This window comes from Balaenoptera musculus, chromosome 5 (genome assembly GCF_009873245.2).
Source record: "Balaenoptera musculus isolate JJ_BM4_2016_0621 chromosome 5, mBalMus1.pri.v3, whole genome shotgun sequence".
NCBI lineage: Eukaryota > Metazoa > Chordata > Mammalia > Artiodactyla > Balaenopteridae > Balaenoptera > Balaenoptera musculus.
In genome coordinates, this window is record NC_045789.1 from 50,291,176 (window position 1) to 50,315,358 (window position 24,183).

Genomic DNA, 24,183 nt, shown 5'->3' on the forward strand with positions numbered 1-24,183 from the left:
AAAGAGAAAATTTTCAAAAGAAAGACATGTGAATAATGACATTCAGTCCTAGTCGGTGTCATTTCTTGAAGACTATTTCTCTACAGACTAGAGAGGAGAGATTAGAATCCGGCCAGTTCAGAGGTTAAAGCGTTAACCAGCATGTCAATTCACGTGTCCTCAAGATGTGTGACAGGGAGCAAAGGGGAGTTCCTATCAGTGGCTCCGAAGAAAGAAAGTAAACACTCCCAACATGCACTGAGGCACAGGGAGTGGCTCAGGTTTCTAACACTTCCCTGCTGTAGCCAAAAGGAGTAATAATTAACAGTTTCTTGGGCTTGCTGTTCGTGGGCGGGGCACTGCCCGGCGCAGAGGGAGCCCCGCCCGGGCAGGAGCGTGTGCACCCCTCCTCCCGCGCTTGTCTCCTACCCCAGCTCCACCTCCGGGACAGGTGAGCAAGCACTGACTCTCCAACGATGATCAGAGCTTGGAACTGAGCAGGGGAACAAACTCTCCGGAGCAGGTTCAGCTCAACAACTAAGGTAAAAATCTCCTATTCACAGTGTAGCAGGTGAAACATGGGGGTAGGGGAAACCAAAAAACCTATAATCCACTCCCTGAGGTCAAGTTGAGGGCAAGTTGTTAGAAAGCAAAATCCATAGGGAGCCAAGTTTGAAGGTGTGCATGTGTCAGAGCAGCCCGAAACGCGGAGGTATTTTCCTTTTGATTTTTTCAGAACGCCCTTTCCTGACCAAGGTAAGCATATGGGGAGGGGGGAGGGCAAAGAGGGGAGGGCAAAGAGGGGAGGGCTTGAAGGTAAGTGTGGCCACCAAACCCTCCTCCCTTTTCTGACAGATGTGGAACTCAAGTTCCTCACCCGGAATTGTGGTTTGACTGGAAAAGATACTAGACTCCTGTATGACTTCCCCCTTTCCCTCAGTACCCTTATGGTTACAATGTTACATTCAACCAGCAGACTTGAAAGGTCTTTTTAATTGCGGTTCAGCTAAACTTTTATTATTTTCCACAAATCAACAGAGATTTCTCACACACACACACACACACAAAATTGAAAAGGATTTCTGATATAATTTAAGACTGCCCCAAACAATGAAAGGATAATCATAATTAAATGAGAGTCCATGAGTTAAGGGTCCAATTCTGAAGCAAGAGAGCTACAGGTTCAAATCTTGGCTTTGCCTCTTACTGGTTTGTCCCATAGCAAGTTACTTAACCCAGCCAAACCTCAGTTTGTCATCTATAAAATAAGCATCATAACAGGATCTGCCAATAGGGCTTTGATGGGAATTAAAACACTTAGCAAGCCTTCTATAAATAGTTATACATAGTGCCTCCAATTAGCATTAAGCAATTTGCAGCTCTGCCAGAGGGTCCATGTCAAGGACGGTGAGTGAGCTAGTGAGACCAGACAGTATGGGGGTACTGCAGTTGAACTGGTTTCCAGTGAGTGGGTCCAGGACACGTAAGCAGATGGCAAGTGGGCAACGCATGACCTCTGAGTAGCAATGAAATTATCTGGCTTCTTGCCACTTTTCCAATAGAGTATGTGGTGGCAAATTCAAACTTTTTGCTACTCAATGATTTTTACTTTGGAGAAGTCTCACTTATATGAATCTGTTCTTTCTAACAAGAAACAATAATTTCATAGTAGGAGAGAAACACTCAACCCCATGTTGTAGAACCCATCAATTTTGAGTTTTATGTATGAGAGAGACTGCCCCTGAATAACTGATAAAATTAGACCATATAGTTCATGTTCTTACATTGTAGCACATATTGTATTGTTTGTATTAAAGTGATATGGACTTTTATTTGTGTTTACGGAAAAGAAACATAAACGAATGATACCTGTGTTTTGCTGGTCTTTACCACTTAAATTATAGGGAAGTGAAATTACTTTATGAATTTTTCTTTAAAGGGTATTTTGGTTAATGTTGCTGGTGGTTTTATTAATGTGGATAACTTTGAGGAAGGAATAAACTTAGTAGGTGTGACTAGCAAAGTATTTCCAATTATGACATTTTATCTTTTTATTTTATTAATATAAAACAGTTAAATGCTTTGCAGTTGATCCTAGCTTAATATTATCATTGTTTTAATGGATTCAAATTGCAGAGTTGAAAATCTGCAATGTATGTACTGTGTTTTCGTTTTGTTTGTTTGAGTTTTTTTTTGTTTTGAGGTTTTTTTTGTTTTTAGAGCTAGAGGGAACTTTTTTTTCTTCCAGTTTTATTGAGATATAATTGACATACAGCACTGTATGAGTTTAAGGTGTACAGCGCAATGATTTGACTTACATACATCATGAAATGATGACCACAATAAGTTTAGTGAGCATACATCATCTCACATAGATACAAAGTTAAAGAAATAGAAAAACAAATTTTTACTTGTGATGAAAATTCTTAGGATTTACTTTTTAACAACTTTCATATACAACATACAGCAGTGTTAATTATATTTATCATTTTGTACATTACATCCCTGGTACTTATTTATCTTATAATTGGAAGTGTTACCTTTTGACTACCTTCATCCAGTTCCCCCTCCCGCCCACCCTTATAATGGGATAGTGACTGCAGAATTGGAGATAGAATTCTAAAGCCAACTAAACTGAACTGTACTATTATATTGTCCTCCAGGGCTTGATTGAGTTTAGTGTAGTTTAACTAAAAACTTATAAAATAATCCAATCTATTTAGAATAAATTATAGTATCAGTGTTTACTAAATAGTTTTCAAAGAGGAAATATGCCTTTATGCTGAATAAATATTGTTAGAATTTAAACAAGTTATCAATATTTGATTTTTGTATTCCTTAATAGGCATATATCTAAATAATAAACATTAGCCCCAACTGAGATAATTCCATTAACCATATTTGAGAATAATTTGAGATTTATTTATTTAACCACATAACCAGTTATAAATCTTCCTAAAGTCTATTTTAGTATACAAATGTTTTTCTACTATTTCTAATGCTTATAAAATTTTCTGATAAACTATTAAATGTTTTGGTCAGTCAGAAGAGATAGAAGTAACCAGCAGTGATTAAGAAAAAATTAACTTTTCTGGTTACATTTAAAATAGTATAACATATATGTAATATGTCTTTTTAACGTGTAATTCAAGGTTTCATATTTGATACTTGTTTTAACTTCCTAAAGTAAGATGCATCCTATACCTTTCATCAACATAGAAATCTAGTGCTAATAGTCAATTTACTTGTACAGATTCTTTGGTTACAATGCAGATGGGGAATTTAGGATTGTTAGAGATACATGGGCTTCATATAAAAGTTTAGATTTTTAAAAATAGTCAAGTAAAGGTCAATTGAAAATACAACCTCTGAGAAAGAACTTCTTTTGAATGTTCTCTCTTTTCATTAAAGTCTAGGGTTAGAGAGGGTTGGATCTGTTGGGAAAAAATTAGTCTTTTAAAGCTATCAAGTAGAGTGAGTTCATCATTTCATAACATCGTCTCAAGTACCAAACGAACCAATACTACTGCTTTCAGTAGTTGAACATGAAGGTGTCTCTCTCTTAAGGGATGAGGGTGTGTTATCTTAGTAGCTGAGATGGTTGAAGGACAGCACCATCATTATCCCAGAGTCTAGGAAATGGAGCTCAAGAGGAGGGCCGATTCTTTTGCAGCCAACAGATGAACAAGAAAAACTGAGCCATGGCCCCTGTGAAGTCAACCTTAGGATTTCCTCTTGGAAACCCAGATGAAGCAGAGACTTTTGAGCTGTGCCATAGAAGCAATTCCAGAAGAAGCCATCGGCAGATGGAGTAGCTCCTTCCCAGACTGAGTGGTGGCGAGATGCCTTGAGTCCTGAATGGCTTCCAACTACCTCGCTTCTCCTACTGCTCCTGCTTTTCTCACCTCCCTGAGGGCACTCCGGGGAGAATGGAGCACAGGGCATTAGCGCCATGTAAATATGCAATAGCATACTAAAGGTTTGGCATTTCAAATTAGATTCCACTGGACTGACGGTGATGGTAGACTCACATAGAAGCCTGGTTGTTTGATATTCATCCTGTTTATCCTGTCTTAAATTCAAGCACTGTACTACATTTTTGTTTGTATCTCAAAACAAACATTCCCTAACTGCAATCAATATCACTTAATAAAGTGATAGTGATTATAGTCCAATGCTCAACTTTTACCATCTCTGCAAATGACACACATTCTTTAGAAAAAATATGGAGCCAAATATTTACCAGAAACCATACTTTTCTTGACTCTCTTCCTGTTTTCTAAGAATTGGATAACGGTTAGAATTATAGATGTTTTGTCTTGCTTCCTTGAAGTTATGTAATTGTATACGGGTCTACTCTTCTCTTCTACAAGGTTCCATGTCAGAGCTTAGAGAAAACAGCTTTATTTTAGAGGTGAATACATATTTGTAACTTTCCGTTGCTTCTTCAGGCCAAAATAATAATTAAAACAAAACCCACCACGCATACAGCCTTTAATCTTAATTCACAATTGAAATACACACTCGCTATTCTAATGTTATACTCTCTGCTCTTTTTTCTTTTTTTGGAATTTTTATGGTGTGTGTTATTAAGATATGTTCCTCGTATATGACTTAGAAGGTACATATGAAATCAAAAAGAAAATAATTATCACTCAAGTTCATAGCTCTCAATTTTACTGTTAATATTTTTGTACATCTCTCCACATCTTGAATATACAGATATTCATAATTTTATATACGTCTTCTCTACATACTTGCATATATACATTCACTCTAGGAGATACAAAAATGAAATGAGCAATCATCCTGTTCTAAAGGAAATCAGGTAAAATAAAATATGATTAGGGAGAGAAAGTAGTAAGTAATTAGAAAGCTGCAGATATTTTGCTATCAAAGTTCAAAGGCAGGAGAAATTCTCTTTGGCTGGAGGACCCAAGGAAATTAGCACATGTATTTTTTTTGGTTCGTTGTAAAATCATGACCACTTTGACACATCCTGCATGCAGGGGCCTCAGGAATCAGGAGCTGCAGATACAGATGCAGGCTACACTTCCTGGCTAGCACAGCAGCAGCACAGAGAGGGAGCTCATGAAATATTTGTTGATATACAAAGGAGGGAGCCAAGTTTCCCACTTTTAAACAAGCAACCATTTAATTAATCCATGCTTGGACCAAGGAAGGTACTTTAAATGACCGGCCCTTTTGAGTTAACTGGGCTTCACCTCCCATCCTCTGGCCTCATTCTGGCCAGTCCAGGCAAGCCCACATCTAGGCAGGATGCAGAGCAGGAAGAGGTGAACCACTGATGCTCTCAGATGCTCTCTGTCCTCAGCGTTGCCCAAATACTGGTGCTGACTTATTCTGCTTTCTCAGGTTCCTGAACCCTGCTGCCTGCTCAGACTGATTCTATCTTCCTGGTCTTCTCTCTTCCCTTTTGAGCCTCCAAGGTCTGTTTCAGCCTAGACCTGCCTAGTACTTCTAGGACTGTTTCTTTCTCCAGGATTTAATTACTTGCCTATTTAATTCCATATCTCTTGAGCTCTACTCTGTCTGGACATAATTAAAAAATAAATAGCCAAACATTAAATAAGTGATCTTAGTTCATACACAATCTAAGTAATAAGCTCTGGCCCCAGGATGGGAGAGCCCTTTGTGATTATCCCTCCCAGTAAAGTATATAGATTTTTAACAACTACATTCCTCCTCAAGTCATAGTTTGTTCTGTTCTACCAAAATAATTGTGAACATTCAAAGTAAGACCCTTAGGCTTCTACACTCGTAATTTTTCTTTTGTTAATAAATCTTTATGCTAATCATAACCTCTGATTATCCTCCTCTTAAGCCTTTTGAGGTAACTAGCTCAGACTCTTAAATTTACCAAGTCTTTATAACTTAGAGGATATTCACAAAGGCATTACCAGATTTTAATTTGCAGTGAATCATGGTTAATGGGAATGGAAAAGGGAAACTATTGGAATTCATAGATCTATTTCTCACTTCAGCAATTAATAATAAAATGGGACTTTTACTAAATCACATTTTTACCTTTCAGGTATTTCAGTTGTTTGAATATTTTGCTTAGCCAACTTTTGGATTCAGACATGGTCAATATTATTTCCTATTCAATTAGCATATACTGCTTATGAAGAAAAATTTTATCCTATTTTCATTTTTCTTTCATAATTTCCATTCAACTGTCCTTATTTCTAGGGTCAGAGAATAATGTAAGGGCTTTTGAAATTGTTTTTTTTTAATTAATTAATTAATTAATTTTTGGCTGCACTGGGTATTCCTTGCTGTGCACAGGCTTTCTCTAGTTGTGGTGAGCAGGGACTACTCTTCGTTGCAGTGTGCAGACTTCTCATTATGGTGGCATCTCTTTTTTCAGAGCACAGGCTCTAGGCGCTCAGGCTTCAGTAGTTGTGGCACGTGGGCTCAGTAGTTGTGGCTCATGGGCTCTAAAGCACAGGCTCAGTAGTTGTGGTGCATGGGCTTAGTTGCTCCATGGCATGTGGGATCTCCCGGACCAGGGCTCAAACCCATGTCCCCTGCATTGGCGGGTGGATTCTTAGCCACCAGGGAAGTCCCAGGGCTTTTGAAATTGTTTAATCACATCTTCTGAAGCTAGCTATGATTTGCTTCAGCATAGATCATGAGTTTGACAATATAATTACATAGCGATGTTTGCTATCTTTAATGATACCTTAGCTAATTTTTTTTGTGAACACAAATAGAATGGAGCCAATCAGAAAGCCACTGCCATGATTCTTCAGCCCATCACTGTCAATTTGCACTTTGTGCTTCTTCAGTTCAAAATATCCCCAACTTCTAGTCCCAGCTAAAATATCATATTAACTATGAGGTCAAGAAAAATTTTATTAATAGTAATTAGTCCTTTGGGTCACAGCTACAATTTGACATTTAGTCAGTCACTGAACAAATATTAATTAAATCCCTTCCATGTTCTAGGCAAAATTCTAAGAACTGGATGTGCACAGGTAAACAAACAAACAAACAAAAAAGCCCACATCCTAAACAGTTCATGTTGTAGTTGGGGAATACAGACAATGTAAATAAATAAGATCCTTTCAGATACTGATGTGTACCTAGATGAAAATAATGTGATAATGACTGGCTGAGAATTGCTTAGGGAAAACCTCTGAGAGAAGAGACCCAGGGACCGAGATCCACGTGATGGGAAACAGGCAGCCACGTGAAGGTCTGAGGTAAGGTGCTCCAAGTAGGAGGAGCAGCAAGTTCAAATCCCTGAGGCAGGAATGAGCTTAGGGAGTGACTGAAAACCAGAAAGAAGGCCAATGTATTGATAGATGAAATGTAATCAATGAGGGAAATAATGAAGGGAATGAGTACTGAACAGATTGACAGGATCTTGGGGGTCATCATAAGGAGGTTATATTTTATTCTAGTTCATTCTTGGAAGTCTTTGCAATGTTTTAATCATGAAATGGCAAGATCTAATTTGCTCTTTGAAATTATCATCCTAGATGCCATGTGGAGAATGGAATATGGGTCACGATGTGGGTGCAGGGAAACAAGTCAGGAGGCTGATGCAATAATCCAAGAGAAAGATGGTGGTGGGTTGGCTCAGAGTGGTAGCATTGGAAACAGAAGCTTTGGAGTTACCTACTGGAGGTACCAATAGGACTTACTTTCAGATTGGAATCTAGTTATGATGAAAGAGGAAAAAATAAGACTGAGTTTTAGTTTTGGTGCCCAGTTGGGTAGATTGGAAAGAATTGTGAAGGAGGGAATTCTGGAGCATGGGAGAAAGTCAGTGATTCTGGTTTGGCCATGTTGACACTGAGATGCCTGATAGACATCCAAGTAGAGATCAAGTAGGCAGTGACATGAGTCTGGAGCTCAGCAGAGAGGCTGGGATGGAACTGGATTAGATTAACTGGAAGAAAGTGTAGTTAGAGAAAAGAGGATGGCTGAGGACAGACTATTAGAACTAGCCAGCATTTTATATAAAGGAGGAAGCAGTAGAGAAGACTAAAAAGTTGAGACCTGTGAGAGCAAGGAAATAAAGTAAGGTTGTGTGATTGCTGTTTTGTCTCAAAAGTCTCCAAAAAAAGTGTTCCAGAAGGAGGGGACAACCAACTCTGTCAATTGCTGCTAAGAGGCAGAGAAAATGAGGAGAGAAAATGAACCACTTGGCAAGATACAGGGTGCTGGAATGTGGAAGGAGAGGTACAGGAGAAATAAAAGTATAGAAGTAAAGAATAGATGGTAAATAACGATAAATAATTTGGATCCAGGAGGGAGAAGTTATGTTTGGGTAGCAAGGTGACCACCTGGGGGTGTGTGGGGGGGTGGACCTCACTAGGGAGCATCAGTAACTCTTTTTGAGGATGATTAGAATGACAAAGTCTAGGGGCAGAACTCAGGTTTTAGAAGCAAGAGCAAAAGCTATATAACCAAACAGCCCAGACCAAATCTTGTGACTGAGTAATTGGGATCTGTTGGGCTCTTGGAGCTTGCTGTGTCTCTGTCCCAAGGGAGCCTAAAATGCCCTTGTAGCTTCTGACCTATACAGTTAATTTGCCTGGTTGGCTAAGCTTCTGTCTCTTCTGTCATGAGTCCTCCACAAAACCCCCTTCCAATGATGTGCTATCAAAGAGGATGACATTCCCAACTAGAGGGGCACCACTCTTTGAGCAAGAGAATATGAGTAGAAAATTAGATAAGGTGTAAATCAGTCATGACAATACCAATGGACAGCAGAGAGCGGCATCACAGCAGTGTAGAACAGGTCATGGGGAGATAGAGACGATCCCACTTGAGCAGATACTAGAACCTGCAATGATGAGGGAAAGGGAAATAGTGAGAAGAGACTTGATGACACATGATTCCACTAGACTAGAAGCCCTGGTATTAAAGAAAGCTTCAATTTTGAGTTTGGAAATGTAGGTTTGGGTGAAACTGCAGAAAGCCTGAATGTCAGGTTAAGAGACTTGGGCTATATTTGCTAAGAACGAGATCCCAAGAAGGTTTGTGAACAAGATGATGAGATGATCAAAATGGTAAAAGCATAAAGGGAAACTAGTCAAGCATTCAGCTTGACTATTACAGCTTGAATATTACATTATGCCTGTTGAGATTGCTCATAGCTCACTATAAGGAAAAACTGTGCATCAGGATATTGTGAGGATAGCTTTTCTTTATCTTTTTTCTTTCTTTCTCCCTTTCTTTCTTTCTTTTTTTTTTTTTTTTTTTTTGTGCTGGTATTCTCCTGGAGAAAGAAAACATAGAATGTCTTTCACACAGCTTACCCCAACCAAAATCAAAACGACCTGCTTCAGAAGGAAAAGGAGGAAATTCCTCCCCTTCTTTTTTAAAATAAAAAAATTGAGTTATTTGTAGTGAGGTGGATGGACCTAGAGTCTGTCATACAGAGTGAAGTAAGTCAGAAAGAGAAAAACAAATACCGTATGCTAACACATAAATATGGAATCTAAGAAAAAAAAAAAAAAAGGTCATGAAGAACCTAGGGGTAAGACGGGAATAAAGACACAGACCTACTAGAGAATGGACTTGAGGATATGGGGAGGGGGAAGGGTAAGCTGTGACAAAGTGAGAGAGTGGCATGGACATATATACACTACCAAACGTAAAATAGATAGCTAGTGGGAAGCAACCGCATAGCACAGCGAGATCAGCTCTGTGCTTTGTGACCACCTAGAGGGGTGGGATAGGGAGGGTGGGGGGGAGGGAGATGCCAGAGGGAAGAGATATGGGAACATATGTATATGTATAACTGATTCACTTTGTTATAAAGCAGAAACTAACACACCATTGTAAGGCAATTATACTCCAATAAAGATGTTAAAAGAAAAAAAACAGAACTTTTCTCTCTAGCCTACCTTTTTATCCTGGCTATAGCTCCTATGATTCTATAGGCTTGAAGCAATGATAATTAAATATTCTATTTCTGCAAAATGGAATGACTAGAAAATATTATATAAAATCTCTGGTCACACCCTAATGCCATTTATATGAAGACATAAAGGAGGTTATTACTCATGTCTGACCACAGTTTCCAGAGCCTGAAGGAGACTGGAAAGATGTTACTTCACACTTAATCAACCCTGCAAGTCAGAGCTTGATTTTGGCTGCCTGGTAACTTGAAGCTGTGTTTGTGAGATGGGACAGGGTTCAGTCAGTTTGAATTCAGTTGCTGGAATAGAAGGAATATGTTCCCTTGCACAGAATCATACAGGAGAGAATTTCTTCTAGAAATACTCCAAAAACAGACTTACCAAACTTCCTGATCCTTCCTTGCCTTGGGCCACAGTTTCTCTAGTTTTTCAGTTTACACAGTACATCTTCCTTTTTTCTGCACACCGCCAAACATTGCCCTAGGATTTCTTCTCTACTTTAGCTAGCTTGTATTATCATGTTGCCCCCCAAAATTTCAATGATTGCAACATGCCTCTTTTTGGATCACATAAGCCTTTGGGAATTTAATATCTTTTTAAAGAAAATAACACTGAGCTGCTATATAAACAGAAGTTTAAAACTAAATGAATTTTTTTCACAAGTCAATTTTATTTTACAAATAAAATTTGTAAATTTTATTTACAAATATAACAGGGAGACAGGTAATTTTTTCTCAAAAGTATCTAGAAATTTTACTATAAAATATAAAATCAGGAAGGCTTCAGAAACATTATTTCAACTAGACAGAATTCCTCATGGGCCTTCTTTTTTTTTCCTTTTTACACTTCTCAATAAAGCGTGAGCTCTGCACCAGGAAACAGCAGCTTCCAACACCCTAAGCCCATCTATGCATTTATAGAGAGATGGAGCAGGAGGATAAATTTTAAATCACTAAAACCTGGTAGTATCGGAACTGTGGATAAATTGAAAAATGAAGAAAATTCTTAGCGTGTATTCCAAATCAGATACTAAAAATTCAGAAATAGGACTCCTCATAAAGGGAGTTATGCCAGATTCAGACATACTGGATCCCTGCATCGCTGGGAGCATGGCTAGTACAGCCGTGAACTGGGAAGTGATTATCAGCACATCTCTGGTCCAGGATTTCACTTATAAATTTGCAAATCAGTAGCATTTATCATGGGCCAACATTGCAGTTTGTTTTGTCCTTTGTTAGAAATCTTGCTCCACCCCTGTCTGCCTTTCTCTCTCCCCTTCTCTATCACACAGCTGTCAGTCTCTTGAATTGATTACCAAGGGGAAAACCGTATGTCAAGCTACGTATTTCTGGCCCATCTAGTACTTCTTCATATGCCCTCTTTATCATCTTTCTTTAGATGGTCAAAATTAAATTATATGTTCCTCTTCCTTTACTACTATTTTCCATAAATTATATGCAGAATATAATTTTCAGTTTAAAATGGGAAACTGATATCAAAAGAGAATAAAATAGATTTTTCTCAAAAGCATGTATTGAGTAATAAGAATGGAGTAAAACACCTAAACATCTTAAAGCTATATGGAGGCGGGGGAGGGGGTGGAAGGGGACGGGGAAAAAACAACACATTATTACTTGTTCCCAAAACAAATTATCCTGTGAATAACCATGAAAAGCAGGTTTAGAGGATGCCATTTAGAAACCCACTCAAAGTGAGTTGTAGTTAGAACTCTGAACTTATCCTCAAAATTAATTCCCTTTGACATAGGAAAAAAATCTTTTAAAAGAATCTTAGAACAGACAAATTTATAGAAACTCAAACCCTTTTCAAACTGCAAAAACAATTCTGGAAAGAAAAAAAGGAGGAAACCCTAAAGACATTCAGATCATGCTTCAAATTATTTGTTCCACTGCTTACTAAGTGAAATGGAAGTAACACCCCTACTTTGCTGGCATGGTCTGAGGAGTAAATGAGATAACATCCATCAAATGGCCCACATTCAGAGTGTAAGATCCAGAGCAGGCACATGGTAAAAAGAAAACTCTCTTTCCTCCCGGCCCCCCCAACCCAACCCTCATGCCCATACAAAAAACACTACTTAAAAACTCTCCCCGGGGCTTCCCTGGTGGCGCAGTGGTTGAGAATCTGCCTGCTAATGCAGGGGACACGGGTTCAAGCCCTGGTCTGGGAAGATCCCACATGCCACGGAGTGGCTGGGCCCGTGAGCCACCACTACTGAGCCTGCGCGTCTGGAGCCTGTGCCCCGCAACGGAAGGGGCCGCGATAGTGAGAGGCCCGCGCACCGCGATGAAGAGCGGTCCCCGCACCGCGATGAAGAGGGGCCCCCACTTGCCGCAACTGGAGAAAGCCCTCGCACGAACCGAAGACCCAACACAGCCAAAAATAAAAATAAATAAATAAATAAAGTAGCTATAAAAAACAAACAAACAAACAAAAGTGTTCATAGATAACTAAATTTAAAAAAAAAAAAAAAAAAAACTCTCCCCAAAATACTTTTACACAATAGGGACACAACAAATAATTTCAGTTTAAGGCAGAAACTAATTTATGAATGCATCACAGGAACATATCATTAATATTATTCTAATGTTTTAGGGTAGCCTCAGATGATCTCAAAAAGGGGGAGAAAATGACTATGATGGCTCACCAGTCCTCTTCTTGGATCTTCATCAATGAGAGGACATTCATTACCAGGTAACTGTACACCTGTGTTATATGTTATTCTAGTTATCAGTCATTTGTGGATTACACCTTATGTGTATTATGCATTTTGTCATTCTAAGCTTCATTTTGAAAGCTTTAACTGTATTGGAAAAACTTGGAAAATGGCATCATTACATTTTCTAATTTTTCTCATTTGCTACAAAGAGAACCCAGTGAATTAAATGTTATAAAAATCATGAGGGCTTTGTAAAATATTTCAGAAAATATGATATAAAGAGTGCCTAAATTTGGGTCTTCCATAGGTATTATAATAAAGTCTAAATGTGTATCAATAAAAAAAAGCAAGATGTATGATCCACAAGATCAGTGATATGAATCATCAGTTGAGACACTGAATTAGAAATTGAATAAATATGTTCCTAAAGACTGAAAAGCCATAGCCTATCATGGAACAATCACTCATATTTCATAAATAGTGGTCTAATTTCACCAAAAGCTAAATTTCTATTTTAATAGTTGTCACAGTTCTCAGGAGCAGCATTAAGTAAAGGATCTGAGGCTCCTCATAAATAATATATCCAAAGAAGTAGCCTATGGGCCTAAACCAGGCTTTCCTGGCCTCTCCTTCCCCCCCTTGCTCCTCAGGACATACTTCATTTTTACTGTTTCCCTCTTGATGTTAGATTATGCAATAGATGGACAACAGCTATGGCTATTTTCTTATACACAACAGATAGCATCTTATGCTGGTTTAGGAATAATAGAGCAGGGATTTGAAAACTATAAGAGTACAGATAAGAGATGAACCTGGCTGAGCTAGAGCAGAAGCTGAAGAGGGGAAAGACACAAAGGTAAGAAAAAAAAACAAGTCGCCCTGGAATGTGATCCATGTCTTACAGGGAAGGGAAACAAAGCCAAATAAATGACAGAGGAAAGTAGTATAAATGACGCAGGATTGCACAATAGGAAAGCAAAAGGAACAAATATGGTCAAAAATGGAATTAAAGCCACAGCTGGAGGATAAGCATGAAATCTAAGAGGTGGGAAGAAGGCAGGAAGTAAAAGATAGAGGAGTTACTCATTCATTCCTCAAATACTTATAAACTGCTTCCTAAAAGCAGTTTATACTCCTGTGGACCCTGATTGTTCAGTAATGAATGAAACAAAACCCTTACCCTCATGTGGTTGCCTCCTAAAAGAGGGATACAGTCAAAATGTAGGACAAATGTAAAACAAGATGCACCATTAGGTGCTGAAAGATATGAAGAATAAAAATAAAGCTGGAAGGGGAGTAATGATTGCGGCGGGTAGAGAGCAGTGAGTTATGATTTCTTATAAGATGGCCAAGGAAGGCCTCAGGAAGGAGGTAGCAGTAGGGAAAAGCCTGAAGGAGGGAAGTGAGTGAGCTGTGTGGGTATCTGGCTGGGAGCCTCCCAGGTCCCCTTCCAGGAAAGGGGACACCAAGTTCACAGCCACGAGGCAGGCACACGCCTGTAAGGGTGCAGGAAGCTGGTATGGGAAAGTGACATAGGGAGGACAGTAGGAGAAGGTGAGGTCAGAGACAGAATGGGACCAGAATATGTAAGGCCTCATAGGCCACTGAGACTTTGTCTTTCCCACTTACAAGACGAGAAATCATTGAAGATTATTGAGTACACGAGTTACTGAATCTGTCTGGCTGCTGCTTTAAGAACAGACTGAAGAGGAGACAAGGATAGAAGCAGAGAAACTATCGAGGAGCTGATAGTCCAGAGTAGAGATGATGGCGGCTTGGACCAAGGTGGCAGCGGTGGAGGTGGGGAAAAATGGTCAGATTCTGGGTATACTTTGAAGGAAGGAACAATAGGATTTCCTGAAGGATGTGGGTATGAGAGAAAGAGAATAATTAAGGATGATTCCAAGGATTTGGGTCAGGAAGGATGGAGTTAATACTTTCTGACATTATAAAGACCACAGGAGGAGAAGGTTTGGGGTAGGAGATCGGGAGTTCAGTCCTGGACAAGTTACATTTGAGACTGACTAATATCACCAAGGGAATAAGTGCGATAGAGAAGATTCAAGGTCCAGGGTTAGAAAAGAGTGACAGGAAAAGTAGGAAACAACAAGGCGAGGCAGTAGTGCATCGGATGGAAAGTGGACAGAAGGAATGTGGGCACTGAACAGAGAGGAGGAGCAGTGATAGAGTGGGTGAGTACAGAAAACACCACTTTGGGATGTCAAGGTAGCTAAAATACTGCTGGAGATACAAGGAGAAGACGGAAGTTGAGAAAATGGGAAATTGAAATGAAAGGCAGAAATTAATTTTTAAAATAAGTGCAGATGACTGATAATGAAAGTCAGAGAAAGTAACATCCATATGAAACCAAAGGGAAGAGAGACAGAAAGATCCTAGAGAGAAGTAAGAGATGGACATGGTAACAGGACGGACATTGTTGAGAGGACCTGAAAGGTGATGGTTTGGGAAGAGAAAATGATGAAAAAAAGCATGTGAGTGATCTGCATGAGAAGCAGGAGGCAAATGAGATTCAAGATAGAGGGATGACGGAGAAGATGGGAGAGGCTGTGAAGAAAAGGGAAGAGGCTCACGAGAGAGTGACAGAAAGGGCAGAACAGGGTAAGAGCCCAGCACAGCCCCAAGAAGGTCCCCCTACCACAGAGAAAATTACAGAAACATTGAACAAAGGTGTCTCCAAAGACAGTAGCCCTGGGTCTACACCAGTGTTCCTTTTTGCGTAAATGCCTTCTGTGCAGTGTAAGTTTAACCAGCCAGGAAAACAAATTTACCACACTGGGAGGGAAGTTTCGAGAAGAAACAGTACACGGCATAAGAGAAGAATGTACGGACCCTTGTACGTATTTTCCTGTTATTCAACTCTGCTTGACTCAGGTCAGCCCATGGAATCCTGATTCTCATCTCCCACCAGCCCCGCCCTCAGTGCATTGCTAAACTACTCCTGGGGCCACCTCTCAGTCTGAGGTTGCAATCGTTTTCCTTTTCATCTACTTCAGCTACACAGCTGCTCTTCGCCTCTTGGATTCCTGAGGAAGCAAGGTCCTTTCTCACCAAAACCTTTAGATTTACCCTTATGATCGGATTAAAAGACACCCTAAACAGGCACCACGTAATCCAAATGGCAATTCACAGTCCCCTTCTGCACTCACTGGCATCTCCATGACCTCTCTTCCCCTATAAAACCTCAAGACAAATGTCATAGAGACGTCCCAGTGCCCTCCCTAACTCATGTCTGCTCCAAGGGGTGGTCCTGTTCTTCCCAGTCCTGCTATGTGTTCACATGTGTTTCTCTTTATTCTCAGTACTTGAATCCTCTGTTTCTCTAGAACAGCTTTCTTCCGCCTTCATGAAGCTCTTTGTTCTGTTCTTAATTGATTAATGTCGATCTCATTTGTAGCCATGAGCAGCTGATGGTAACTTCTCCTCCTGGACACCACATTCCTTTTATTCATCTGTGTAATCACAGTATGAAAATCAAGAATTTTCACTGAGATAAACACCTATTCCATACTCTGGTGGTTACCAGGTCAACTTTTGTTTCCTTTGTAATATTTTATAGTTTCCCAGTCTCAGTTCCTCACTTTTCCCATGAAATCCTCCCTAAACTGCAGTAAGATTTTAATTAGCCTGTTAATTACTTGTGTATTTGTTCTTTTAAAATGTTTACTTCCTAATGATGAAAGTATGTTTATTTTATAAATTATTGTATTTTATATATTTATATTATAAAAGCTGAGAAAATATAGAAACATATAGATTGAAAGAATAAAATTATCCATAATCTTAGTACTCAGAAAATATACTGTTTAATTTTGTCATATTCTCCACATTCTAAGGATTTTATTTTATATAGTTGAGATCATTCTATATCTTGTTTTACACACCTGGCATTCTATTACAAATATTTCCCCATACTATTAAAATAATCTTCCTAAAGATGATTTTAATGATACTATATCACTCAACAATATAGAAATGTCATAATATAATTCCTTTAATTTTGACCTTCAAGATGGCTCCAATATTTTGAATACACAAGGACTAGTTCACAGAAGTGTAATTACTGAATCAAAGTATACAAGTAAGTCTAATGTTATTGTTACAAATTAGCTTTCTAAAATAGTTTGATGATCTGTCTCTCCCACCAACAGCTTAAGGCTTCTTGCCTTGTCTTTACTGCCTCATAACAGATGCTTGGTTTCCCAAGGTAGAATGTAAGCCCCTTGAAGGTAAGACCTAAGTATCTTTTGCATCCTCTTTCCCAAGGTGAGGTACCTGTATGGCCTTGATACATGAGATGATTTTAGGTTAAACATGAATAATTGGTTTTTATTTGAACACTCTTGGAAAGCATTAGAAAAATATAAGTAGCACATGAAATCTTTGATTTCACAAACATTATTGCTCAGGACAGATAAAAGCTTACTTAGTAACCAAGTTACTAAGTAACTTGGTTGGGTTTCTGTCACTCACAACCATGGGTCCTGTAACTAATGAAAACACCCATCCAGAACCACATGCTATCAGAACACTCTCACTTTCTAATGTATTATATTTATTTATTTTATTCCCCAAATAAGACTGAAAATTTAAGGGGAGAGGGTAGTGTTTCATATATAATTCTGCAAATATGAATGCAATAAGTAATACATAATTGTTGAATAAATATATAAAAAGAGAAACATCAACTAGAAAAATATTAAGTGATAACAGATTATACTTGGAGTTAGCCAAACTCATAAAAGCAGTACATGAATAATTAGTTTTGAACAGCACAGTCATAGCCCTCAGCCAGTCTGTATCAATCACTTTCCCACAAAATAGCCTTGAAGCCAGCATTCTGTAACTTTTTAATCGCTGAAAATATTTTTATACATACATTCTAATCATTTAGACTATAAGAAGAGAAAGAAAACTAACAAAATTTGAGAACCTATATGCATTCCCATTTTATAACTGGCCTACAATGAAATATGTTAAAATGAAACCACATATTCTGGGGGAGGATATTTCCAAAGTGTCTGCATTTCTAGTGACCCTTATTTTGTGTCATATTTTGAATTGACTGAACTGGGCACTTGCAGTTTATCTTCTATACCACAGAGACCCTTTCAGACCCTAGTATCCATGTATTATTGGCATTCCAGGTGGCAAAGTAAAATAATATAGCATTTACGCAAACACTGGACTTGAAGATAGCATTCCTCAAAATGTGGTCCAGGGGCCACCTGCCTTCCGATCAAGATGCTTATTAACAATGTAGATGCTGCGCTCCGCCTCAGAGCTAATCAGGTGATTCTGATGTATTACTAGAGTCTAGAAACTACTGCTCAGAGGAGGAAAGGCTTAAAGTTTGAGAACTTCTGCCCACCTGAAATAAACAAAATTTCTGGAACTCAGGGAAATCTTTACAAAATAGTCACCAAAAATTATAATGATACCGTTGACTACCTATGATATCCAGCTTCTCATAAACCCCTCCATTCCTCACTTATTCACTTAAGTAGTTATTCAGCTCCCATTCTGTGACAGACATTGTTCTGGCAAGACAGAAATCACCAACTTATTAAGGGATATTTATTTTCATGCACAGAAATACATGAAAATGCTGAAAATTAATAGGAAAATAGACTCTCCTTAATGAAAATTTTGCTTTCAGCAAATATATGATCCATGAAATAAGAGGTATTGATTTAATAGCACAGTAAGTAATATAACATTTATGTCTTACTCCTGGATAAGAATTTTCTGAGTTTAGAAACTTCCCTGAGTGAAGGGTGTTGGCATAAGTTAACTCCATGCTCAAATGATTAAAATTCCAGTTGCTGTTTCCTTGCCTGGGGTTGTCACTGCTCCGTTGTTGCTTCACATGGTAAATATTCTAAGTGAGCTGAGTAAAAAAAAAAAAAAAAAAAAGTGGTTCCCTATAGTTGCTTTCAAAGTGCTTTCACTTCAAGTCTTAGGCTAAAATCAGGGCATTTTAGGGGTGAGCAAATGCCAATCCTGAATTTGAAAAAAGAGTTCAAATCCAGTTTTAGAATGTAGATCAGATTTCACTCTCGGAACTTGTTAGATTTTTTTATTCTCCTACTTAGGAACCTAATACAAACCCTTGCAGGCTGCAGCTCTTCCAGCAGTGGCCACAAGGCACATGTGCATTCCTGTCCTTACTAACTAACTTTAACTAGCAAGATGTAATAAATTTGAGCAGAAAGTGCATCACTCCAAACAGTTCCTGTTGCCAAGCATGTTGGCCGGTACCCTTTGCTGAAACAAAGAAAGCAGCCACCTGCACCTCTGAGCACAAATTCAGCACAAAGAGCCAGTGTTCCAGAGGCTGCGTCCTACCTGGAGGGCAGAACCAGAGGGCAATGTTTGCCCAGGTCCATGGCCTGGGTCTTCTCTGGATCAAAGGAACTGACGCAAACACTGCGAGCCCCAGCATGCCCTGCAGGTAGGTGTATAAAGACAGGGCACCACTCTTCTGAAGACTGTTGGACTTTTGTCTTTAATAACGGATAAGGGAGTCTTCCCTGAGATATTTTGATAGGAGTCAGGATTTTAAAATAAGCCAGGGCAAAAAGTTTGAGACATGTGTAGGACCATCTCCTTTAAAAATGAGGAATCTTTTTCTATGTGGGAGTTTTTCTTTTAAATTTATGTAAACATTCCCATTATTCATGTCTGGTGACCTAGTAAAAATTCATTTTTATTGTGAGAAATTGGATATCACAATTTTACATAAAGGTCAATAATATCACCCCCAGACTAGTGAAAATGGTCGTTAAGCTTTATTATCAGATATTTTTCAATGAGTATATGTTGGTAACAGTCATTGAGCATACCAATATGACTGTTATTCACAATAAAATTTATCTACTCCACATTTACCTATTTTATCACTTTAGTCCATTAAAAAACAACAAGATCATCTGTCTGCCGAATACACACTGAAAATGTTTCAGTAGAAAGTCTGATGAGGTCAAAATTCAAAGACTCTAGAAATAGATGACACAGAGTTTACTTGAATTTCTGGTCATGTTAGCTATGCTGGTAAAGGATCTTTCCCCACTAAATATTGCTCAGCATTCAGTTTTCTATATTTAATTCCCTAAACAAACAATTGCTGAGAGCACACCATTAGCCAGACGCTGACTAGAAGCTGGCGTAGCAATTTTGAGCAAAAACAGACAAGAGCCCTACTCTCATGGAGGTTGTAGTCTGAAGCCACAAATCTCCAACTTGAGCCTTCATCAGAATCTCTGGAGGGCTTGGTAAAATAAAGATTGCTGGGCCCCATTCCCAGAGTTTCTGACTCAGCAGGTCTGGGGTAGAGTGAGCATTTGCACATATAAGTTCCCAGGTGGTACAAATGCTACTGCTCTGGAAATCACAGTGAGGACCATAGCTCTAAAAGCCTGATAACAAAATGAGGTCAGCGTTCAGAAGGAAAAGAACCAAGTTCTACGAGAAAATAAGGATCTAGCCTAAGCAGGGAAGTGCAGAGATCTGAAGGTGAAGCAAGCTAACAAGTTTAAGAGAGTCAGCAAGAGAGCACTCCTGACATCTTCACGGCCAGAGGGAGCACAGAGTTCCAGCCAGTGAAAGTTCCCAGAGTGGTTGAGGTGCAGGACACAGGAAAAAGCATCTCTGTAAAAGAGGCTAAAGAGGAAGAGAGACCAAGCAGGACTTTACCTGCTGTGATAAGGATTTGGGGTTTTTATACCAAGAGCAGTAGAGAGACATTTAAGGATGTTAACCAAAGCAGATGATACGCTTCTGTATGTTCTACATACTCTGGATAGAGTGTGAAGAGTAGATGGAGGACGCCCAGAATAGAGACAAGGAGGCCGCTTAATGTATTTTTTCCGGTGTAAAGAGAATCAGTGGTCAAAGTCACGGCGGCATTACGGAAGAGCACCGTAAAAGCCCTGTAAGGAAAGCCCTGTCTCTAGTTCACGCTCACGTAGATGGCCCCGGGGATCACTGACCCCCTGTTGTGTTTCAGACACTCTATAGTAACAATCCCGATGGTCCAAGTGGCTGAAAGGCGTATCAGTCCGAAAGGCTTAACAGAATAGTTTCCCCATCTCAAGGGAACAAGGGGCATCAGACTGTGAAGTCAAGGTACTCATCCTCAACGAGCACAAACTTTCCCAGCCGTTCATACACAAAGCGTGTTCTTTTACGGCCAGCCTGCACCTGCTCCAACCATGACGCGTGTTGTGTGACACATCTGTGTTTACTTTTTAACTGGCTTTAAAAAAAAAATCTATAGGGCACGTATTAGAAAGACCTAAAAGTTTAAATCATGGAAAAATGAGAAGCAAGATCCTAATGGAAGCTAGAAACCAACGTAATTGTTTCATTTCCTCATTTCTACACCCAGCCCCACAGCAAGTCCCATCAACTCCGCCTCCAATATCCGACCACTTCTCACCATCTTGTCCAAGCCACCACTGTCTCTTGCCTGGACAACTAGAACTGCCTCCTAATCGAGCTGCCAGCTTCCATTCCCTGTCCCCGGAATCCATCCTCCCCCAGCAGCCAGAACATCTCTTTACAATGTAGTCGCGGTGTCCTGCTTGAACCCTTCAAGGCTTCCTATTGCAGACTCCTTACCATAAGGAGTCTCTAAGGCCCAATGCGATCTGGCCTGGAGAACCTTTAGAACCTCATCTTGAGCCATTCTTCCCTTGTTTTTCTCCTTTAAGCATGTCAAGCTCAGTCCTGCACACAAGATGTGGCACCGGCATCTCTTGCTCAGGACACTTTCTTTGACTCTTCACAGGGCTAGCTCCTTCCCATTACTCAGGTGTCAGTTTAATATTTCAGGCCCGCTGATCACCTTTTCTAAAGTGCCCTCTTTCATCTGCTGCATCACAGGACGATGTTTTATTGTTCTTATGGCACTTACCCCTATGTAAAATCAACATATTTCTTTATTTGCTCTTTTGGTTTTGTTTTTTTTTTCTATCTTCCTCCTCCAGAAAGCAACTTCCATCACTGCAGGGGCCCCATTGGTTTTAAATATTGCAGTCTCCCCAGCATCTATTACATTGTCTGTTACGTAGTAATCCCTCAATAAACTTTTTTTTTTTTTTTCTCAATAAACTTTTGCTGATGATGAGTGAGTATGGGAGTATCAGCATCAAGAACTAAATCAGGACTTTAGTATTTTGGCTTGACATATGTTACCCTTAAATACTGTTTCATACCTAGTGGCAAGGTGATTATATCAGGGCTTCTCTCCATTTTAACATACATGCAAATTTCCTGGGGATCTTGGTTAAAATACAGATTCTGATTTCTAACAAGATGCCTCCCACGTATTCAGACAATATTTGGATAGGAGTCACCCCTGAATCCCGTGATAGAATAATGACCTCCTAAAGATGTCTACTTCCTAATCCCCTGAACCTGTGAATATTTTACGTTACGTCGCAAAAGGGAATTAAGGTTGCAGATGGAATTAAGGATGCTAATCCGTTAGCCTTAAATATGGGAGATTATCCAGATGGGTCCAATGTTATCATAAGGGTCCTTAAATGTGGGAGGGTAGGAGAACTATGTGAGAAGATTCCATGTCAGAGTGATGGAGTGGGAAGGATTGCATAGCCACTGCTGGCTTTGAAGATGGAAAAGGGAGCCGGAAGCCAAGGAATGTGGGTAGGCTGTGGAAAGTGGAGAAAGCAAGGAAATGTGTTCTCCCCTAGAGCCTTCAGAAGAAGTACAGCCTTGCTGACACCTTGGTTATAGCCAGTGAGACCTGCATTTGACCTGTAGAACTGTAAGATAATATGTTTGTGTTGTTTAAAGCCACTAGGTTTGTAGTAATTTGTTACGGCAACAATAGGAAACTAGAACAAACTTCCTCCCAAAGAATGTCTGCAAGGACAGTGTTCCCTGGCCTCTTACTTCAGTAACAGAGGAGGAAAGGGCAGAAATGTTAGTAGGCTGGTTATATGTAACTATTTTAGTTTCAGTTGGAATGTCCACCTATTTCAACCTGCAACCTGCCAGTTGATAGACTTCCCTTCCCCTAAAAGAATAATATCACCATGATTCTCAGCATCCTGAGATCTGAAAGAATGGATCTCAAAAGTGTGGTCTCTGGAATAGCAGCATCAGAATCACCTGGGAACACGTTCAAAATGCAAATTCTCAGGACCCACACCAGACATAACTCAATAAGAAACTTTGGAGGTGCCACTCATGATCTGTTTCAACAAGCCCTTCAGGTCCGGTTATAGGACCATTTATCTAACATCTACCACTGTGTTTCATATTGTCCACACATTCAGGACACATAATTTTTCTGTAGTTTTCAAACAGCTTTTTCTTGGGCACTAAATATTTCTTTGTTCTCTCCAAAACCATCAGCTACAACAAGAAACATCGAAGCGTTTCCATCTAAGTGGAGGTAGTTTCCATCGAAGTGGAGGTAGTTTCAAGTCCCTACATTGGATTAGAATAGAATATAAAGATCAGTACTGACTTGCAAATAGTGTCAGGGCTGCGAGCCAGAGACCACACTTCTCTGTGTTTCAGGCCAGAAAAGGAGATTGTAGAGCATAGACTTCCCTCATTCTTTCTTCCCCGTCCACAAACTGTTTGGGCTGCCCTTAGGAAGTCAGCGGCATGTGATAACAGAAACCAAGGTCTGATGCAGAAGCTGAGCATTGCAGCCGCCAACTGGAATAACAGGCTGTGAATTTTTCATAAAAATCTTCAGAAGCCAAACCATAGAGAGAAAGAGAGTAGATAAGTGTCTTCCTTTATCTGAGGTTGTTAGAAAACAAGCTGGTGTGTTAAAATATAAAATCTGATAGTTACCCTTATAAAGGAATTCTCTTCAAAATCAGGTATCAGCTCTAAGGCACATTCCTGTCTTCTTCAGAAGCACGAGCATTTTAATAAATGATACGATCCTTCTTTGCCTCTCCCTTTTTATCCCCTCTTCCATGTCTTACCAACATCTAGTGACATTGTTCTGAGTAGCTACAGCTCCCCTCTTAAACAGTGGAGTTTTCATAATCAAGAAAACATTTTGGGGGTTTTTGTTTTCTATCAACCGACTAGCCATCAGTCACTTCAAATTCCTTTTTAATATTGTGAAATTATACCTTAATCTTTAATCCTTTTGCTCTTATCTGAGTTCTAGGTGTTAAGGACCTGAGAGAAGTTGATAGATCTATTCATTAATGGCTCCAGGGCCATTGTTTACAGGGGTAATCTTAAAAAGATGTATACCTCAGAAAATACAAAAGTCACAAAATGGCCAAAAGCAGCCAGAGGGTGGTTATGTGGTGGAGGTGAGACAAGTCTAGTTATATTACCTTACTGATTAGATTACTAATGGATTTCAGGAAACTCCCAGGTCCTTTTCATTATCAATTGTCAGCACTGACAGAGACTTAGGGTCTAGAATAGAACTGCTTGGAAGAAAAAGGCAAACAAATCACAGGCACCATCATCCCAACCACCAGCAATAATTAATGATACTTGAGCAGAGTTGCTAAAGATGTTCAAAACCCTTCCTTTTCAAAAAGGGCGGCCCTTTGAAGGAAGTCGGGAGAGTTAAACAAATTCAGGGCTCCCTGA

The 24,183-nt window shown here is 39.4% G+C and overlaps 2 protein-coding genes across 3 annotated transcripts in view; one reads left to right on the forward strand and one right to left on the reverse strand.

Moving 5' to 3' along the window:
• The first annotated feature begins 435 nt into the window (after nt 1–435).
• The window catches only part of RASSF6 (Ras association domain family member 6), a 63,186-nt gene continuing 39,438 nt past the window's right edge, over nt 436–24,183 (forward strand). For both annotated transcript variants that reach the window (XM_036852113.1, XM_036852111.1), the window contains exons 1-2: nt 436–521; nt 12,498–12,596. In XM_036852113.1, coding sequence (XP_036708008.1) covers nt 12,532–12,596 — 65 coding nt within the window. In that variant the 5' untranslated portion in view covers nt 436–521; nt 12,498–12,531. The remainder of the gene's footprint in view (nt 522–12,497; nt 12,597–24,183) is intronic.
• The window catches only part of LOC118895236 (alpha-fetoprotein-like), a 104,880-nt gene continuing 89,358 nt past the window's right edge, over nt 8,662–24,183 (reverse strand). The window contains exon 16 of the transcript XR_005019911.1: nt 8,662–8,800. The gene's annotated coding sequence lies outside the window, so the exon portion shown is untranslated. The remainder of the gene's footprint in view (nt 8,801–24,183) is intronic.